Consider the following 17,962-nt stretch of genomic DNA (forward strand, 5'->3'; position numbering starts at 1 on the left):
AGCTTGCCCAGAAACCTTTGAGCTTGTATTAAAAATATGAGTACTAAAAGTAAAATAAAAATACGAAAGTAAAAGTAGAAATCCTGCATTCAATGTGTCAGAATTTTATTGCTCTTTTTTAGGAATAACATTAAAACAAGAAAATAATTGACATATTTAAGACAGACAATATTTAAATGTCTTATTAACTGATCTTGATGAATAGTTGATAAGCCCAGTATATTGTTTACTATTTGAAAATTACAGACAGTAATCATCATCATAGGGTAACATCATATAAATGAGAAAATAAAACCTTTTGATGTCAAAGATTTGAGATAAATTCACATCATAATTCATAACATTCACAGACATTAATGATGTCAAGAAATCTTCAATCAAAAATGCTATAAATCACTTTGAGAATCAATAATGGGGTTCAAAATATTTAGATTCATACAGATTATACGTTTTTTTTTAAATGCAGTTTATTTTCAGGCACAATGTGTTTGTTTGGACCATAAAACCTGTAAAATATTACAAAATGTTATAAAGACATTTGATGGATGTGCTTCAACTGGTTTCTTTACAAAAACAAGCAGGATCATCTTCAGTGCTCTTCACCTCTTCCAGTCTGTGGTGCTGTTTGAGGAGACAGAAATTCCCATTAATATTAATATTAATATAGTACAAGCAGTCAGATTATGTGTATTAATGTTATCATGTGACGCTGCTGTTGTGAATTCACCTGTAGTCTGCAGTAACTTCCAGTCCACCTGTAGTGCTTGTCTCAGCTTCTCCTGCACCTCCACATCCTCTGGTAGAGAAGTGTGAAGCTGCCCCAGACGGGGGGCAGCGTCCCCGAGGAGAGAGGAGGCTGTGGGGGCAACACAAGCCTTCTCACCTTCCTGAAATGACACAATTACTGACCATTAAAGCCACCTGTACTTCCACACTATAAAGGAATAAGATAGTATTTACTGTACTTTTATTAAACCTGCCCCATCCTTCATACCTGCATGAGCACCAGTGTGTGTCCCTGTGCCAGGCCCTGCAGCAGGCCTGTTAGTTGTTGCCACACACTGTCACTCAGTCCACTATCTGGCGTCCGAACCAGCAGAACCAGACTGGGGTCATACTCGTATCCCAGAGGCAGAAGGAGGCCCAACACAGCCTGAATGAACCCTGAAACATCACCGCAGCCCTGTGGGAGGACAAACACACACACTTGGGATGTGTTCACATCTGTCTTTTTAACAAAACACACACACACAAACACCCTGTACATAAAACACACTTATTTCGATATCAATGTGTTAAAGGGTACAAATACAAATAACAAATATTTTTTATCTTTGGCCACAATATCTTGAGAACTTACAATCAGAAAGACAATACAACAGTAAAACTGCGTACATCTACACAGAAAATAGATGTAGATGAAGAAGTACCTTCTTGAGACACACAGGAATGTAATATTTTCTTTGCTGTTCCACTGACGCTTTGTTGCTGAACTGTACCAGGAGTGTTTTCCTACAGATAGAGAGATTTCTGTCATCATGTTGTTTCACATTGTTGCAGACAAATGTGCTTATTTATTTCCAAGTATAATTTATAACTGATAATCACCCGTCTTCTTTGCTGGGACACGGGACCACCACGTCTCCAACACACACAACCAAAACCCTGCATTAGGAGAAAGTGACATCAAATCAGACTCTGGACAGTGAAATAATAATAAACATGTAAACTAGAGATGAGCAAATGACCTTTTCAATGACAAACAAACTCTCAGTAAGTAAACAAATGAGTGTATTTCCCTAAAGTATTCCTTTAAGGATGGATGTTTCCATGTAAGGACATTTTTACACTAGATCACTTTTCTATATCAATAATAACAAAACATACAGTCCCTGTACATATTGCTGTACCGTTTGCAGAGAGTAGCTGCAGCGTGCTGGACAACACAGTCCATCGCCATGGAGACGTCACGGACCAGAGCCAAGCCATTGCAGATCTGAGAGGCAGTAATTAAGTGTAATGAAATCAGATTGCAGCTCATGTAGGGTGAAGCAATGCAAAACTGTATTTGTGACAGCACTCAGCAGAGCATTGGAAAAGACAAGACACAGATGATATCCTGAGCGTACCTCGTTCTTCTCCATTTTCTCTATGAAGGCAACAAGACTGGAGAGGGTTGTGAGAGCATCACTGTCATCTGCATCTTTGAGGAAATTCTCCCTTATTGTGGGAAAAAAACAACATTTTTATAGAACGTAGAAGATTAAACCTTTAGTTAATTTAGCAAACTATAATAAACTCGTCCCGTGTCATTATTAAAAAATAAAGTCGATTACAATGACTAATGTTAACTGAAATGAACCAGTACCAGCCACAACTCCATACCTGAGTTTGTTGACTATGACCGGGTCGGGATCCTCTGATGAACTGAAGCGTTTACATCCATCCGGACAAGCCACACCATTAGGGAGGATTGCTGCAGTGCGGATTGGAGGAGCGACACGTTTTGGAGGCTCTGGCCACACCTTTTCTTCAACGCTTTTCTCCTCTATTACCTCCTCCGTCTTTTCTTCTTCTTCCGCTAATTTAATGCGCTTTGTGCTGATATCAGAGTTTGGTAGCTCAGCTGGAGAAAAGAGTTGGTAAATGGGGTTGTGGACAAAACAAGACATTTGTGGACCTCATATTGGGCTTTGGGAAACACCATTTCAGATATTTCATGTACCAAAAAACTTAGCAATTCACCAGGAAAATAATCGATAGATTAATAAACAATGAAGATTATCATTAGTTGCAACCCTAGGTTTTGGCAAGGAAGAACATGTGGTATAAAAATAGATATCTCTGGTTTTGCTGCATCAGTTTTTATCCTTTTTTAAAACAATTCTGTAGTACTTGCTCAAAAAGAATTATGTGCATGTTATACCTGCATGTTTGAGGCAGGACCAGTACTGCCTATGAGCTGATCGAACACAGTGAAGAGACTCGAGTGCACTGAAAAGAGAAAAATAATTCACTTTAGTTATAAAAACACAGACACACAGAAGATTAAGGTCTAACACATGAATCTGACTGACGGTGAAACAGACCTTTGACAGGGACCATCGAGGTTTACAGGTAGAGGTGCAGGATCTCCAAGTAAAGTTTGAACTGTCTGACACACTGACTGGGGGAGGGAAGTCAAGTTGTATCCTCCCTGGAAAACATTCACACAATAAAACGTTTTACATCCCGAGGCTCCTCCAACATGATGGCAGCAATATGTGGAACTCTCGCAGATGGGTAGTACTATCAAAAGTATTGATAGATTAGACATTTGTGTTTTAATACAATTCTATGGGAACAATGCACAAAGACGACAACAGAACAGGCAGGTGTTGAATTTGAGGAAGTTGTGAGATTGTGTCATATGTTTGTGTTGATGTTAAGTCTAACATTGAGTGGCCTGACCTCCAGCACAGCACACAGTTTCCCTCCTGCGAGGTTCATCAGGAGGTGAGTGAGATGAGCAAAGATGTCTGGGCTGGCACACATTTTACCCTGGAAATACAGACAATGTAGTCCAAACAAAACACCACAACCTTTAACCATGACCTCAAATTTACAGATTTCAAACAAGGTCAGCAAAACTGAACATTATAAACTTTGTAAAGGGAGAAATGTTGTATTAAACTGTAGAAAGCTTATTTTAAGCGTTATTATGGTGATTTATATGTAGTACCTCTGGGTCACCGATGGCTGAGTCAAAACCTGCACACACCAGGACCAAGTCTGGGCAAAACTGGGACAAAGAATCACAGATGAATAATCTCCAAAACATTAATATGTGTTCCCATATTCGATCTTTCCAAAATGGCTAACCTCGTATGCGACCGGCAGAAGAACGTGACAGAAGACTGAAAGATAGTCACTGTTCTTCATTCCCACCTGAAATATCATAATGGGACCTAATTAGTTAATATTAGTTAGTAAGCACAAACTTGTGCACACACCAATCAAAAATTATTTGAGATGATTAGGATAGATTGACTCACAATAATTCGGTACCAAATTTGATATTCAATAATGATTTTAACCTTTACATCATGAAAACAAAAAATAAAGGAACATTTTCTGGTTTCGGTTTCAGCTTCAAACTTAGTAAACTTGCTTACCTTGTTCCACGGTACATTTATATTGAATCCTTCCCCTTTCTCTTTGCCAACATTGTCGTAGTCCGATTCTTTAAGGTTGGGCCAGAATTTCTGATGCTCATAGCGGTGCCATGAGAAGTAAAGCACGCTGGGAAAAAGACACGTAGTATGCAGAAATTAAAATGCCAGAAGACAACATGCATGTCAACAATCAGGATCAGCCCGTTAGGAGAACTCACCTGGGATCGTCTTCAAAACAGTACTGCACCCCCTGACCGTGATGTACATCCCAGTCAACTATCAACACCCTGAAAATACGAAATCATGTACATTTTTTAAGTGTAAAGTTGCAAGAAAAAAATAAAAAATTTAAAAGTCAAGTCACCTTTTCACCCCATGTTTTTGCTTTGCGTATCGAGCTGCTATGGCCACATTATTGAACACGCAGAATCCGTTGGCAGCACTGCGCATACTGTGGTGTCCTGGAGGTCTGACAAAGACACAGGAAGTGACAATCATGTCATATTTTATGAATGTATTAATCATTTTGTCTATAAAGAAAACAATGTGATGGCTTACATCCTACAAAGGCTTAGTATTTAGGTTATAATGATATAAAACACTAAAATTGCTATTTTTAAAATTAATCTTTAACTTTGTTTACTGTTTTGTCTGTTTATGTAAAATAAATAAGACTCAAACGACACAAAAGAAAACAAAATATCCACAAGGCCTAACATTTGTGCTGGATTATTCACATGATACTGGTACAGTATATCGTGACATCCCTGATGCATGTGTTGTTCATGTTATTCATTGTTGGAGGTTTGACTCTCTCACCTGACCAGAGCCATGCCATTCCTCACCTTCCCCGTCACAACACTGTCCACTAGTTGCAGTGCAGCCCCTGCAGCCAGCTTGGCACAGTGATAGATGTTCTAGGACAGTAATTGAGAAGGAGGAATGGTTAACCAGGAGTGACTGACCTGTTTTTGTCCCCCTAACCACTGCTGAATGAACTAATGCAGGATATAGATAAAAACACATCAGCTGGTATAAATATTAAGTGTGGGACTCACTGGGTGGAAGTACACATCACCATATTGCAGGGTGAACTCCTTCAGGTCCTCCAGAGTCATGAAGGGGGTCTTCTTCACTGCTTCCAAGTACTCCTCACTGTTGGGAGCAGAGCAGTACACGTAGCTGAGTGACTGTAGGTATTTATTTCAGCCTGAAGAAGTAGAAAGATTAACTGAACGAGGTGGTCGACATCAGGACTGACCTGTGAACTAGCAAAATGTCTGCATCTGTCGCCTCGCGGACAGGAACAGAGACACAGCGATCAGCCAGGCCGTTTTTGACGAGAGCTTCATGACTCACTGTCAGACGCTCAGGGACCTCGATTTTACATGCAGGGCTGGAAAAAATTAAAATAATGATTCATACAGTTGAATGATGTGTTCAAGTTTAACTTAAAGATTTGTTTATCATGAACTAGTGAGTGCTCTGACTGGTTTCTTAATTCAGAACAGTGTGATCATTTGAAAAGACATTATTTTTTTCAAAGTAGTAGTAGTAGTCTCTGGTCGTTTTACTTTTGCACTTTTTTGTGCTCAAACAGCCTGAAGAAAAGATAACAAAGGTGAAAATAAAGTCAAGAATCAGTGGAATATTTCTTAAATCTAGAATACAAAACTAGTATAGTAGTGTAACAGCCTTACTCAGCCTTTAGTACGTACATATGAGAGTACATTTAAAAATCAATTTCTTAATAAAATGGGAAATTAAATGAGAAAGTGAATAGTTGAGCTAATACAAGGTTAAATAAATACAGGGGCAAATTAAAGGTGCAATACGTAAGTCAAATTAGTACTCCAAGCAAATAGGGGCAGCATATCATTAGGATAACTACTAACTGCTAACTGCTGCTGCTAACTGTAGCTGTAGTTAAATCAGTTAATGCCTCCATTTATTTTCAATTTCATTTTTGGTGCATTTAATAACATATTAATTTTTTTATTGGGCCATTTATATCATTCTTCATTTATTTCTCATTTTGGCAGGTTTAGTCCTCCACAAAGCTAGTCAGCAAAAAGTAAATAAAAAGTGTTGAAAATAGCAAAGTAAGAACAAAAATGTATGAGAAAGACATTGGTGAGAATATAAAAAACTTAAAGAGTGAATGTGATAACTCTAATATGAGGATATTAACTAATTAAGTGGGCATAATACAGCAATATAGATGTTAGCCATGATGTTAGCATGGGTCTATCACTGTGTGCTCCTCACTAAGCGATCCGGCTAGCAACAACAACAAGGCGCAACTTAATTTCCGACCACTAAAACGAAACAGAGAATGACGCTACGTGAACAAATTTAAAGGACATGAATCAACCAATCTGAAGGAAGTATGTATTAATTTCAATCTAATATTCTCAAATATTTAACCCTTGATACTCTCTGTGTTCCCTCAGATACAGACAACAACGTAAGTTAGCGGTTTCCTATGTTACAGTAACACAGCCGTGATATGCCCACTATGCTTATCTGATCAGCAAGCTTTATGTGCGGTTAATATATGTACTTACTCAACCCAGAGCAGCTTGTAATTGGTCATCTCCTCATCATAAATCAGAGCTGTTCCCATCTTCATTATTTCTCAGTGCAGCCGTGTGCTAACAGTTTCTTCCTGTGGCAGACTGTTTCTAATGTTTCTGATACAACCAGCGCACGAATTAAGTTATAATCACAGAGGGAGCTGCTGTGATCAAACTATGATTTACGAGTGTAAACAGATAGAGTTCACCACCCTCTTTACTCTGTGTGCAGCCTGTAAACAGTGTGGGCATGGGTCAAGTCAAACTACTCTTCTGTGAGTTTAATGGAGGTTGTCAAACAGTTTAATGGTGAATTAGCGCCACCCTCTGGACGGAGTCAGGTACTTCCCCCTGCAGAAGAGACGTGTACTGTTCAGGTATTAGAGATATGGATTTAAAGCAAGTTCTGTCATTCAAGTTACTTATTTTTTATTTAACCCTCTAGGCGCCAGAGTTTATTTAGGAAAATATTCCGTTTGGATTGTAAGATTTCAAAAGGCTGTAGCTTGGAAGTGATGAGAGATAAATTCATAGTGTAAATGAGAAAAATATTCATAATGACCTAAAGTTTGTGATGGGAGTAAATTTAATCATCTAATTTGCATATTGTGACGTCACCAGGTGACTGAAAGTAACTTTCAGTAAAACTGATTTTTGAACATATTTACACAGAAAAAAAATATTTATATTGTCATCTCATCCTCAAAATAAAGGAACAGGAGTTTGATTGGAGTAAATTTACTAATCTAATTTGTATGTCACCAGGTAAAAGTCAGTAAAACGGAATTCTGAACATATTTACACAGTAGATTTTTTTTTTTTCATCCTCTCATCCTCAGAGTAAGTGAACAGGAATCTGATAGGAGTAAATGTCCTAATCTAACTTGTAAAAAGAAAAGAAAACTCTCTCCGTGATCAGCGTGTGCTGCTTGTGTGACAGTGTGCGCAGCTGCAGCATCGTCAGTCACTCGTCTCTGACGAGCGATCGTCATCAGAGGGCAAATCGTCCCCTTCTGAATCGCGATCAGCAAAGATCTGTGCAAGCACCTCATCCGCACTGTAAAGTCTTTTGGGCATTTTGTTTTTTATTACAAAAATCGCTGTCTGTCTCTCGATCTGTCCAGCACACTTCCGCCACCGCTCCGCGGCTCTCTCCACTCCCACTCTGCCCGCTTAGCCGCTGCCGCTCCGACAGCCGGTGTCGGGTTTCAAACTTTTTTTTCTCAGGTATTTTGCATAGAAACACACCCCCAAATGACGTCAGGATTGAAGCTGAATCTATTGGCTATCTAGTGGTAGCAAGCAGTAACAGCACAAGGCAGTAGATTTAAAGATACAGGCTGTTTTAATGAGCAATGTTGCCTGTCGCAATAATGCGACTTTGGCGCCTAGAGGGTTAAGATAAAAGGAGAAATCGCCACAAAATGTCTCTTAATGACAAAAATAGGAGATGGAGAAGGAAATGACTACAACTTGTCCATGCATTTATCTTCAGTAGACTTGACTATTGTAGCGGCGTTTTAACAGGACTCAAAAAAAAAAATCCACCAGACAGCTGCAGCTGATTCAGAATACCAAAAAAAGTAGATCACAACCCTGCTGTTCGTTTACAAAGTACTGCCAGGTCATCAGGTACAGGTCTGCTTTCAGTCCCTAGAGTCAAAACTAAACAAGCAGCATTCAGTTATTATGCACCACATATCTAGAACAAACTCCCAGAAAACTGCGGGTCCGCTCCAACTCTCGCCTCTTTTAAAACAAGGCTGAAGACCTTTTTGTTTGCCATCGCCTTTTATTGAAGCAATTTTATCAATATCTTGAACTGCACTGTAACTTTTATTGTCTTGACTCTTTTAAACTTATTCTATTTTAGCTTCTTTTTCTACATTTAACTTGTTTTAATGTTTTGTTTCTTGATGTCTTCCTATTTGTTTTTAATGTCTTTAAATATAATTTTGTGTCTGAATTGTGCTTTACAAATAAACTTCCCTTGCATTACAAGAATAATACAACAATATTTTAGAGCCAACCAGCACACTTCTTATTGCTACTTATATAAACTATAACTTTATTTAAATTAATTATGCCATTATTTTAACACCTTACAGTAAATATGTCATTGTGGTGATGCATTTCAGTTTTGTCTTATTGTCTGAAGTAACATTATTTTATTTTAAGTGTTTGCTTTATAGTTGAAATGACAAATAAACTTATAGTTTAATTAAGAGGAACTGAATTTTTTTCCTGTTAATTTCACATATGAAGATTTACAGATGCACTATATTTTTTCTAACAATTAAAAGACAAATTTGAGTTGACATGATTCTTATTTTAATAGAAAAACAACAACAACGATAAAAAAAAGCAGTGCAATGCAAACTCAATAAACAACTGAGAGTATATAAGTAGTTCAAAATATAGAAACAGATCAGATGACATGAGAACATTTGGTCTGGCAAGACACCGTTATCTTTGAGGAAGTGGTGGCATCTTTCCCGTGGGAAATGTGTGGATCGGAAGCAGGGAGTTATGTCTGTGAACTCATGAATGTTCATTTGATGAAGATGTTTATTTAAAAAAATGGACATCTAACGCAATTTTTTCAAGACTCTGAGTTTAAGCCACTTTGGAATTCAGTCTATTGTCATCATATGGGTGTTGATGATTTACTCAGAAGTCATCCCACCCTTTACTCCTCTGTCCTCTCTGCGGTTTCCTCTTGCGTTCTCGTGGGAAAAGCTGAGCTCCTCTCCTCTTTCTCTTCTCCTCCTTCATCCTTCTTTCCCTCCTTTTCTTCTCCTCCTCTCCTGCAGCACATGAGAAGAGCTCCTCTGCATCTCTTCCTGAATGATGGGTCGCAGGCAGCGTACAGGAGAGGGTTAAGGCAGGAGTTGAGGTAAGCTAAACAGGTGACGTAAGGCTGAGCGGCCAGTAACAGCTGATCTAAAGAGCAGGAGTACGGGACAAAACCAAACTCCAGCAGCATGGAAACAGTCTTATTAACATGCAGAGGCAGCCAGCACAGGAAAAAGGCCATCACTAATGTGACAATGACCCTGAGGAGTCTTCGCTGGCGCCTGCGGTCAGGACGAGGGCCCCGTCCAAAGCGTCTGCTGAGGAGCTGGGCCAATGAGCAGTAGCAGACCAGCAAGATGACAAGAGGAAGCAGGAAGCCAATTAGAGTTGATTTAAGGCTCAAGGCAGCCGCCCACCACATCTCTGCCCTCTCTCGATCTGTCTCCTCCAGCCCTGCTCCAATCAGCATGGAGTAATCCATCTGACAGGAGAGAAATACTGATCCAGCTTCAGTGGGATGAACTGGCTCCAGCTCCCAGTCATCCTCAGGCTCCACCTCCACCTCCCTGACAGAGCGCAGCAGCAGACCAGGAAGTGCCAGCACCCCTGCCATCACCCACACTCCTCCCAGGATCCACAAAGCCCTGCTGGGGCAGCTCTGAGGGGCATGTTGGCTGGAGTGCCGGCGTCCTGTCAGAACCCAGTACCGCTCCACGCTGAGCATGCTCAGGCTGAACACGCTGGCGTACATGTTGAGAGCAGTGAGGAAGCTGCTGATCTGGCAGAGGGGTTGTCCAAAAGGCCAGTGGTAGCCCATGGCTGTGTAGACGGCCCACAGAGGGAGAGTGACAAGGAAGCAGAGGTCAGCTAACGCCAAGCTGGCTATCAGAGAGTCTGTCAGTGAGCGTGAGGGACGAGGGATGGAGGGAGGATAAGAGGAGGAGGTGGAAGAGGAGCGAGAGGAGGAATATCTGCAGTTTTCCTTCTTTTTCATAACTCTACTAGTGCTGTTAACGTTCTGCTGACTGGTTCTGAAAGTGCCAATACAACAGAGCTTTCCAATCCGAGTCTGGTCTCCGGTCCTCGTTCCCCTCCCCTCCCCTCGGTCCAGGTAGGCCCACAGCACCAGGCCGTTACCGAGACAACCAACCAGGAAGGCCAGCAGGTAGACGGAGGGGATGATGGAGAAGGAGGGGGACCAGTCGCTGTAGTCGCAGTGGAAGAGGGGAGAGGGAGAAGGGGAGGGGGAGCTGATGAAGTCTGCATCTGACATCTGTGCTTCCATCCTTTTGGTTTCTATATAAAATCATTTGCAGTTAAAATCACTGGAAGTTCCAACACTTCATAAAGTTTGGTTGATAAAATGTCCAGAGAGTCCAAACTCAAGTATTCCAGCAGTGGACTTATCTCCTGTTCACCTGCACGTCTTCCTCAATCCGTTGACTTGGACGGTCTGCAAATTCAATGCAACACAATGAGTTTCCTAAACTTTGCAACAGGCACAAATACTGTAAATACTCAGTGGTGGAGTGCTGTTACTTAAGTAAAAGTGCTACCACACTGTGAACATTACTCCCCTACACAGTACATTTTGAACGTCAGGAAACCAACTACCTTAGAATTAACAAGTAAGGTAGACTATAGAATTCAAGTTGTACGAACAAAAGAGTTTTCACAATTTAAAATGATTAGTCTACTTGGTAATTTTAAGGAAACCGGTTTCCAAGATTTTTTTTTCAAGTCACTATTTGAGTATGTGAGAGATCAGTAAAATGTGCTTCATCCATTAAAAGTAAAAGTACATATATTGCTGTAAAATGTTCAATTTTCAGTAATGAAGGAGATAATTTTTTATATTATTTGATAGTTTGACAGAAATGCATCATATTCTACACTGTGAAATTGGACAAAGTGACTGGTTACCTCAAAATAAAGTAAAGTAGATTAATAATTTATAGTTGTTAAAACATTTTAGCGTGTTAAACTGAAATGTAATAGTGTACTTTACTTGATAATTCTGAGGTAATCGGTTTCCTGACCTTTTAAAAGTAAACTCACCTTATAAAATTTACAGTGTATGAGATCTCCAACTATCACGAGAGAGCTGTTTGAATCTGTTTGTATTGTGTTTTCATCTTTGTGACAATGCTAAGTAAAGTTATTTGGAAATAGTTTATTTCTTATGAGAAGATTTTCCTGAACCCATAAACAACAACTCAATTAGTAAGTTCATCAAAAAAAAAAAAAAAAATCAAAATCACAAAATTTGGATATTCATGGTTTTCACTGGGCAGGAAGGTTATGAAAAACTGTAATGTGAAATGTAACCAATAACTAAAGCTGTCAGATAAACATATGTGAGTGAACAATACAATATTTACCTCTGAGATGTGATGGAGTAGAAGAATAAAGTTACATAAATTGTAAATATTCAGGTTAAGTACAGTACTTGAGTAATAATGAGTACTTATCGGCTCAAGAATGTTATAAATATTCAACAAACAACGAAAAAAAATTCTTCAGTGTATGTAAACTGTATTTCAGTGTTTTTAGCCAATTCTGAATATTTTCTCTTATGCGCTCTTGAAAAAGACACTCTGCTCTCAATCAGACAGTCCGAGTAAATACAAATCTTGAGCTGACTTTTATGTCCCACCTTCATTTCATTCATGCTCACATCCAAAAATGATTATACAGTATAGGTTCTGGTTCAAAAATACAGAAATAAACTTGAAAGCACACTGCAAATTTGAATTACGATCTGCATGTTTTTCATACAAATATTACATCCTATTGCTACCCTAAATGAGGGCCTAGTCTTGAGATGAATTGTGATGAAGCACACATCAGACACTTACCTCAGGCTGCTTCATCAGCTTGGACAAAATCCTCTCTGAGATGCTGATAATAGTGTGATGATCACTGTGGAGCAACGTCCTCTCATTTCACTTTCTCTCTCCAACTCTACATCTGAACTGTGCCAGCTGAAGAACATGTGCCTTCCTTTAAAGTCCGAATGCATAGCAATGTCCTCTTTACACACACACACACACACACACACACACACACACACACACACACACACACACACACACACACACACACACACACACACACACACACACACAGAACCCTCCTTTCTCTTTCTCTCAAACCAGACCACCCCAGCAGAGAGTTACGAGACCTGCAAACACCCCCCCAAAATACAAACACACACACCTCCCGAGAGACACAATAACACCACCCATCCTTCCCCCACAAACACACACAAACCCGAGACACACAAACAGCCCCCCCCTCCAATCCTCTGGGCTGCTCATATTCTCTATACACAGACACAAATGCACATACAGTACACAAATGTGTGCAAACACAAACAAACTAGTTCTCACATGTTCAAACACACTGTGTGTATACAGTGGGCAAATGTAACAACCCACACAGAGGACAACTAACAGACCTCACATTCATAGTCAGGACAGCCTCCATGAATATACTGAAAAGGCCTTTAAACCATTATTCTGGCATAAAAAAAAGGACAATAGTGACAGTTTTCAGATGAAAGAAGATCCTGACCCACAGCTGTGTTATCTCTCCGTGAGAGGGCTGCCAATTCACAGCAAAGAAATCCATTAAATCACTTTCTCAGTTGCGTTTTAGGTAACATCATCTTATCATATAATAATTTTAAACCTATGTGAAGAGATGAGACTTACAAAATCAGTAACTTCCTTTAAATCACCTCTTAAAACCCATTTTTATAGACTTGCTTTTATTTGAAGACGCCCTTTCATTGGATTCATTTCAGTCTTTGTTGCCTTGTATTCTTTTTAATGCTCTCAGTCTATTCATCTATTTCTAATTCCTCTAATGTGGTGTTGTCTTCTTAACTCCCTTTATAGCTTTTATTTGTCTATTTTAAATTTGTATTGCTTTTATGTGATTTTGCCTTTTTTATTGCTTATTTTCCTTTTACTTTTATTAATCCATATTGACAGTTTGTGTTTTGCCTTCTTGTTATAACTTCTCCTTAGTTTGTCCTTCCTTGTGTTTGGCTTGTTGTATTTTCTTAAAGTGTCTTTCTGAGTGTCCTTCTTTTGCTTTGTCTTGCAAAGCTCTGTGTAAACTCTGTTTTTAACGATACTATATAAATAAAGTTTTTATTTACTGTAATTACATCAAAAGGGCATTTTACTGTACAATTATGCCTCTAAAATAATAAGATCATTAATTTACCTGCTAAATAATACAAGAACACCATCGCTCCATCTGGTTAGATCTTTGTTAAGGTGCTGGAAGCATTTATGGAATTAAAAATAATGAAAACTTAGCCTTGATAAAAAAAAAAAAAAATTAAAAAATCCCCATGGTAAGTCATAACTATGTGATGAAAAGTGAAACTTATTATGGAGATTTCCTCACTCTTGGATCTGTGCGTGGGTGGAAATCTCTTCCTGCTAAATTAAATTTGCCTTTGTGTTAAAGTGGCATATTTTTGGTGTCATCAGTTGTAGTTACATGGCGACACCATGCAACTCCTATTGTCTCTTATGCAAATCCATATGAAATATGATTTTAAACAAAAAATGAGTAGTGATTTTTAAGTTTGCGTGTATCCCTTTCCAAAGACCACCTCTTACAGACTGAATTTGAGTCCAGAGGTGCTCCTATTTAATCGTTTTATGATTTTTTTAACTAATATGATTAGTATAGATAACATATAATTTGATGTTGTTAAGACATTGAACTTTTACAGCATCACATTCATAACATAATATCTTTTTGACAGGAAACGGAGACATTGCAGTTCATTTTTGGTGTATTAACCTCCACACCATGGGGGCATCCCCTATGAGATTTTATGTTAATAAAAAACTAATGAATACCTTCTATCTCTACAACCTGGATGTAGTCTTCATCCCCTCGACTTCACCTTTAGAGATTACAATAAAAGGATTTTAGAGAAATTTTGGCTTTAATCTTTTTATTATTCAGGTTTGTTTCCATTATGTCTAAGCCTGGATATTGGATGGATGTATGGATAGATACTGTAGCTCAGAGGAGGGTTACAGTGTTCAAACAGTGAGGATGTTCCGATAGTAAACAGGAAGTGTTTGTTTCCACAGGGGCAGAGGTCACGCTGCCATCAACCTGTTGTTATGGAAACAGATGTTGTCAAAAACATTCCACAGTCCTTTCTCTCACGACAGCACACACACACACACACGCACACACACACAAAGCATGACTTGCAGAGTAGTAGAGAAAGGCAGACTAAATACAATAGTTTCACTGAGAAGAAAACTGGAGCTGAGCATCACAGAAACAACTGCTAGAAAGACGTTGCTACTCTGCATATGTTTGTTAAACCCTTTTCTAGGCCGGACTATTTAATTATTTTGTTAAAGCCACTCCTAAATGTCACAGTATGCCTACAAAAGTGTTTGTGGCACAGATGGGGAACTGTAACCTCTACGTTCATGTGGCTTCAGTGAAAGATCTTAATTATTAAACATATTAAATGACTGTAATGGCCTTTATGTGGTTTTTTCAGAACAGCTGTGTGGGTGTGGAAGATCTCTAAGAACATTGCTGTGTCTGTGATGGCTGCTGGTGCTGGTTAATGGCCTGTCAAATATGGCAATGGTTTGGCTACTCCCAAAGGGAAAAAGATAAGAATTTGCATAATGTACCTGTGATGTATGAAGCACAGAAGAGGAAAAGTCCACTCAGTAGGACAACATTTCACAGTAGAGGAGACATACTGCACGTTTCCATGATGTTTTTCGACAGAACAGCTCAAACGCTCACCTGTCTTCTTCTTATCAAGATAGCAGGAGCAGAGGTGCAGGAAACCCTCTCACCTGAGTGTAAACAGTTCCTGTACATGGGCACGCTACCTCGAGGGCTGGAGGCGAAGCCTTTTAAGAAGATCTGCCAGTTCTACATGGGCTCCCCACGGTTTGTCACCCTGTATGACACCTTCAACCACATCCCTGTTTATTCTGCTTACACATTCAAGCGCTCGGATGGCTCCAAGAAGGTTGATGTTCCCTGGATGTATGAGCCACAGGTAGGGGCAAAATACTGGGTTCACTGTCTTTTTCTTCCAGCATTTAAAAAAGCTTAAGTTCCAGAGTTAGGGGAAGGGATCTTAGAAATATTGCTTTGTAATCTGTCTTAATCTATTTCACTGGTGGAATTTACACAAGTGGGGAACTTTTACTTTACTTCAGTGTTTTCATTTTATGCAAGTTCATACATGTACTCCATTACATCTCAGAGGGAAATATACGCCATCAAGCCATGACAGGCCAAATAGTATAATGAAAGTGAGGTTTATGTGGAACTAATCTATATGTGGATGATGTAATCTTTTACAACTATTGTACTGTTCAATCAGTTTTTAATTCAGAATGACAAGTAGAAGCATAAATGTTGTTTTTTTCCAGTTTAAGTAAAGGATCTGAATATTTCCACCACTGATCTATTCACTGCATAGATGGATTTCCTTTGTGTGTATCCTGACAGCTCTCCACAGTGTCCGGATCCAGAGAGATGGAGACGTTTCCTTCAGAAAACGTCCATAGAAGTTTTGAGGATGCTCAGGCCGTGCTTGACGACTACTCTGACAGTGTCATCTTTGAACGCGGTCAGCTGAATCCAGACGAGCACCAGGCCGACCCCAATGACAAAGCGTCCACCTACACTCTGACAAATGTGGTCCCTCAGGTCCGAGAGTTCAACATCGGCCCCTGGAAAAACCACGAGCACACCATCCGCAGGCGCCTCAACAACTACTGCCGTGGCACTGCCTATGTGATCACAGGGGTCACCAACTCGGGGCTCCAAATCCGCCGCCACAATATCAACCGCCTGGGCATCCCCACCTACCTCTGGTCAGCCTACTGCTGCATTGATTTTGACCACAATGCACCATACTCAGAGCGCTCAAAGTTTCCTGCCTTTGCAGCTAATGGGCTCAACGAAAGGGACAACAATAAGGTTCAAGAGATGACGGTGCAGCAGCTGGAGGACTTCCTGAAGAAGGTGACTTATGTTGGCAGCTCTTTCCAGCTCTTCTATGAAAACTGTGTGCCTGCTAATAGTGCTAATAGTGCCTTGCACCTGCCTTGAAATGCAGATTTAGTATAGATTGATATTCACACCGGTGTCAACATTTAAAGGTGCAATCTGTAGGAATTTTGGTTGAAAAAAATTTTCATATTATCAACAGAATGTGAAGAAATAATAGTTTTGACATAATAAAGTATAGTGTACGTATTGTGTTGCAGAGATACTGAAGATAGCATGCTAACTAGCGGGTCCAACATTCCTGCACTAGTGATGTAAACAGCAACACTCCGCTGGTGCTCAGAGCTCCCAGTTGGGACCACTACATGCACGGCTAACCGAGCTAACTATCTGACTGCAGCTACAGTTTGCAGTTACTCTCGTGAAATGCTGCCCTGTCCGTTTGTTTTGAGCATGAATTTGACATGTTGCCAATTCTTACATATTGCACCTTTAACAGCCGATTAGGAATGAATAATTTCACTCAAAATTCGTTTTAAAGTATTCATTCTATATTTTGTTGGGTAAATAAAACTTGTTGCCCACATGTCTGAATTGTAATTCCATTTTTCCAATTTATTTTTGCAAATTATTTCTTTCTGGAGGCTTGTTGGCTGATTAAAATCTTTTTTCACATTCAAGCTCTACACTGAAGATCTGGAAATGTGTCTGACAGCGCTGACAAGCTACAAAATGGCCCTTTGAGCTTTTGTTACTTATAATGTCCCCAATGGTCAAGATTGATCCTCCATGTTAAGAGTTTGCACCTAAAGTATGCAAGTACATTCTAAATTATCCATATATGATGGTGCATTTATTAACCTTTATTGTGCTTAAACTTACCATGAAAACCCAACGCATACATGGTTGTACTCTTCATTCACTTTATCTCATGTTAACTCATTATTTTAATGACTGGGAGTTACAGCTGCCTCTGTAGGTCTTCTGTTCTGCACAGTCAGATTACATCAACAGTTTTACATTTTTTACACAAGGCCTCTAAACTTTAGCACTACTACTCTTATGAAAGGCCACACAGACAAGTCCAGTACAAACTGGGACAACAACCGGAGTTTTTGATCCTATACGTTACAATTACATCCACATATAAAAAATGTTACTTGAATGATCGATGAATGATAGGAATTTGTGCTTCCCTGCTGAAATAGAAAACAGTAATACCTTTTGAATATTTGTAGTCTACCCTTGTGAACTACAACAGATAAAGTAAGTTTAAATAAAATGGGACATAAAAAAAAACAAAAACATAATCTTTCTTATTTTTATTATTTGTCAGGATCTCAAGATCCTGTCAAGATCTCTTTGGTTTTTGCTTTGGCACAGCAGCTCAGTATTAAAGCA

The 17,962-nt window shown here is 39.3% G+C and overlaps 3 protein-coding genes across 3 annotated transcripts; 1 reads left to right on the forward strand and 2 right to left on the reverse strand.

Moving 5' to 3' along the window:
• Nucleotides 1-81: 81 nt before the first annotated feature.
• hdac10 (histone deacetylase 10) lies at nt 82-6,953 on the reverse strand. Its single transcript, XM_073472793.1, has 20 exons — nt 6,722-6,953; nt 5,416-5,550; nt 5,213-5,309; nt 4,974-5,071; nt 4,519-4,623; nt 4,373-4,441; nt 4,155-4,281; nt 3,862-3,927; nt 3,722-3,781; nt 3,451-3,540; nt 3,090-3,196; nt 2,927-2,994; nt 2,386-2,626; nt 2,130-2,220; nt 1,911-1,996; nt 1,609-1,665; nt 1,431-1,512; nt 995-1,183; nt 728-887; nt 82-621 (listed from the first exon to the last, which is right to left on the reverse strand). Exons 1-20 carry the CDS (start codon nt 6,784-6,786, stop codon nt 590-592), a joined length of 2,025 nt encoding a protein of 674 aa, XP_073328894.1. The 5' UTR covers nt 6,787-6,953; the 3' UTR covers nt 82-589.
• Nucleotides 6,954-9,419: 2,466 nt separating this feature from the next.
• aplnr2 (apelin receptor 2) lies at nt 9,420-10,799 on the reverse strand. The gene has a single exon (XM_073472564.1). The coding sequence runs from the start codon at nt 10,797-10,799 to the stop codon at nt 9,420-9,422; it is 1,380 nt and encodes a 459-aa protein (XP_073328665.1).
• A 4,534-nt stretch (nt 10,800-15,333) lies between these two features.
• On the forward strand, nt 15,334-17,052 carry LOC141001477 (endonuclease domain-containing 1 protein-like). The gene is made up of 2 exons (XM_073472565.1): nt 15,334-15,599; nt 16,058-17,052. Exons 1-2 carry the CDS (start codon nt 15,414-15,416, stop codon nt 16,661-16,663), a joined length of 792 nt encoding a protein of 263 aa, XP_073328666.1. The 5' UTR covers nt 15,334-15,413; the 3' UTR covers nt 16,664-17,052.
• The last annotated feature ends 910 nt before the right edge of the window (nt 17,053-17,962 follow it).

The sequence above is a fragment of the Pagrus major genome, chromosome 8 (assembly GCF_040436345.1).
Source record: "Pagrus major chromosome 8, Pma_NU_1.0".
Taxonomy (NCBI): domain Eukaryota; kingdom Metazoa; phylum Chordata; class Actinopteri; order Spariformes; family Sparidae; genus Pagrus; species Pagrus major.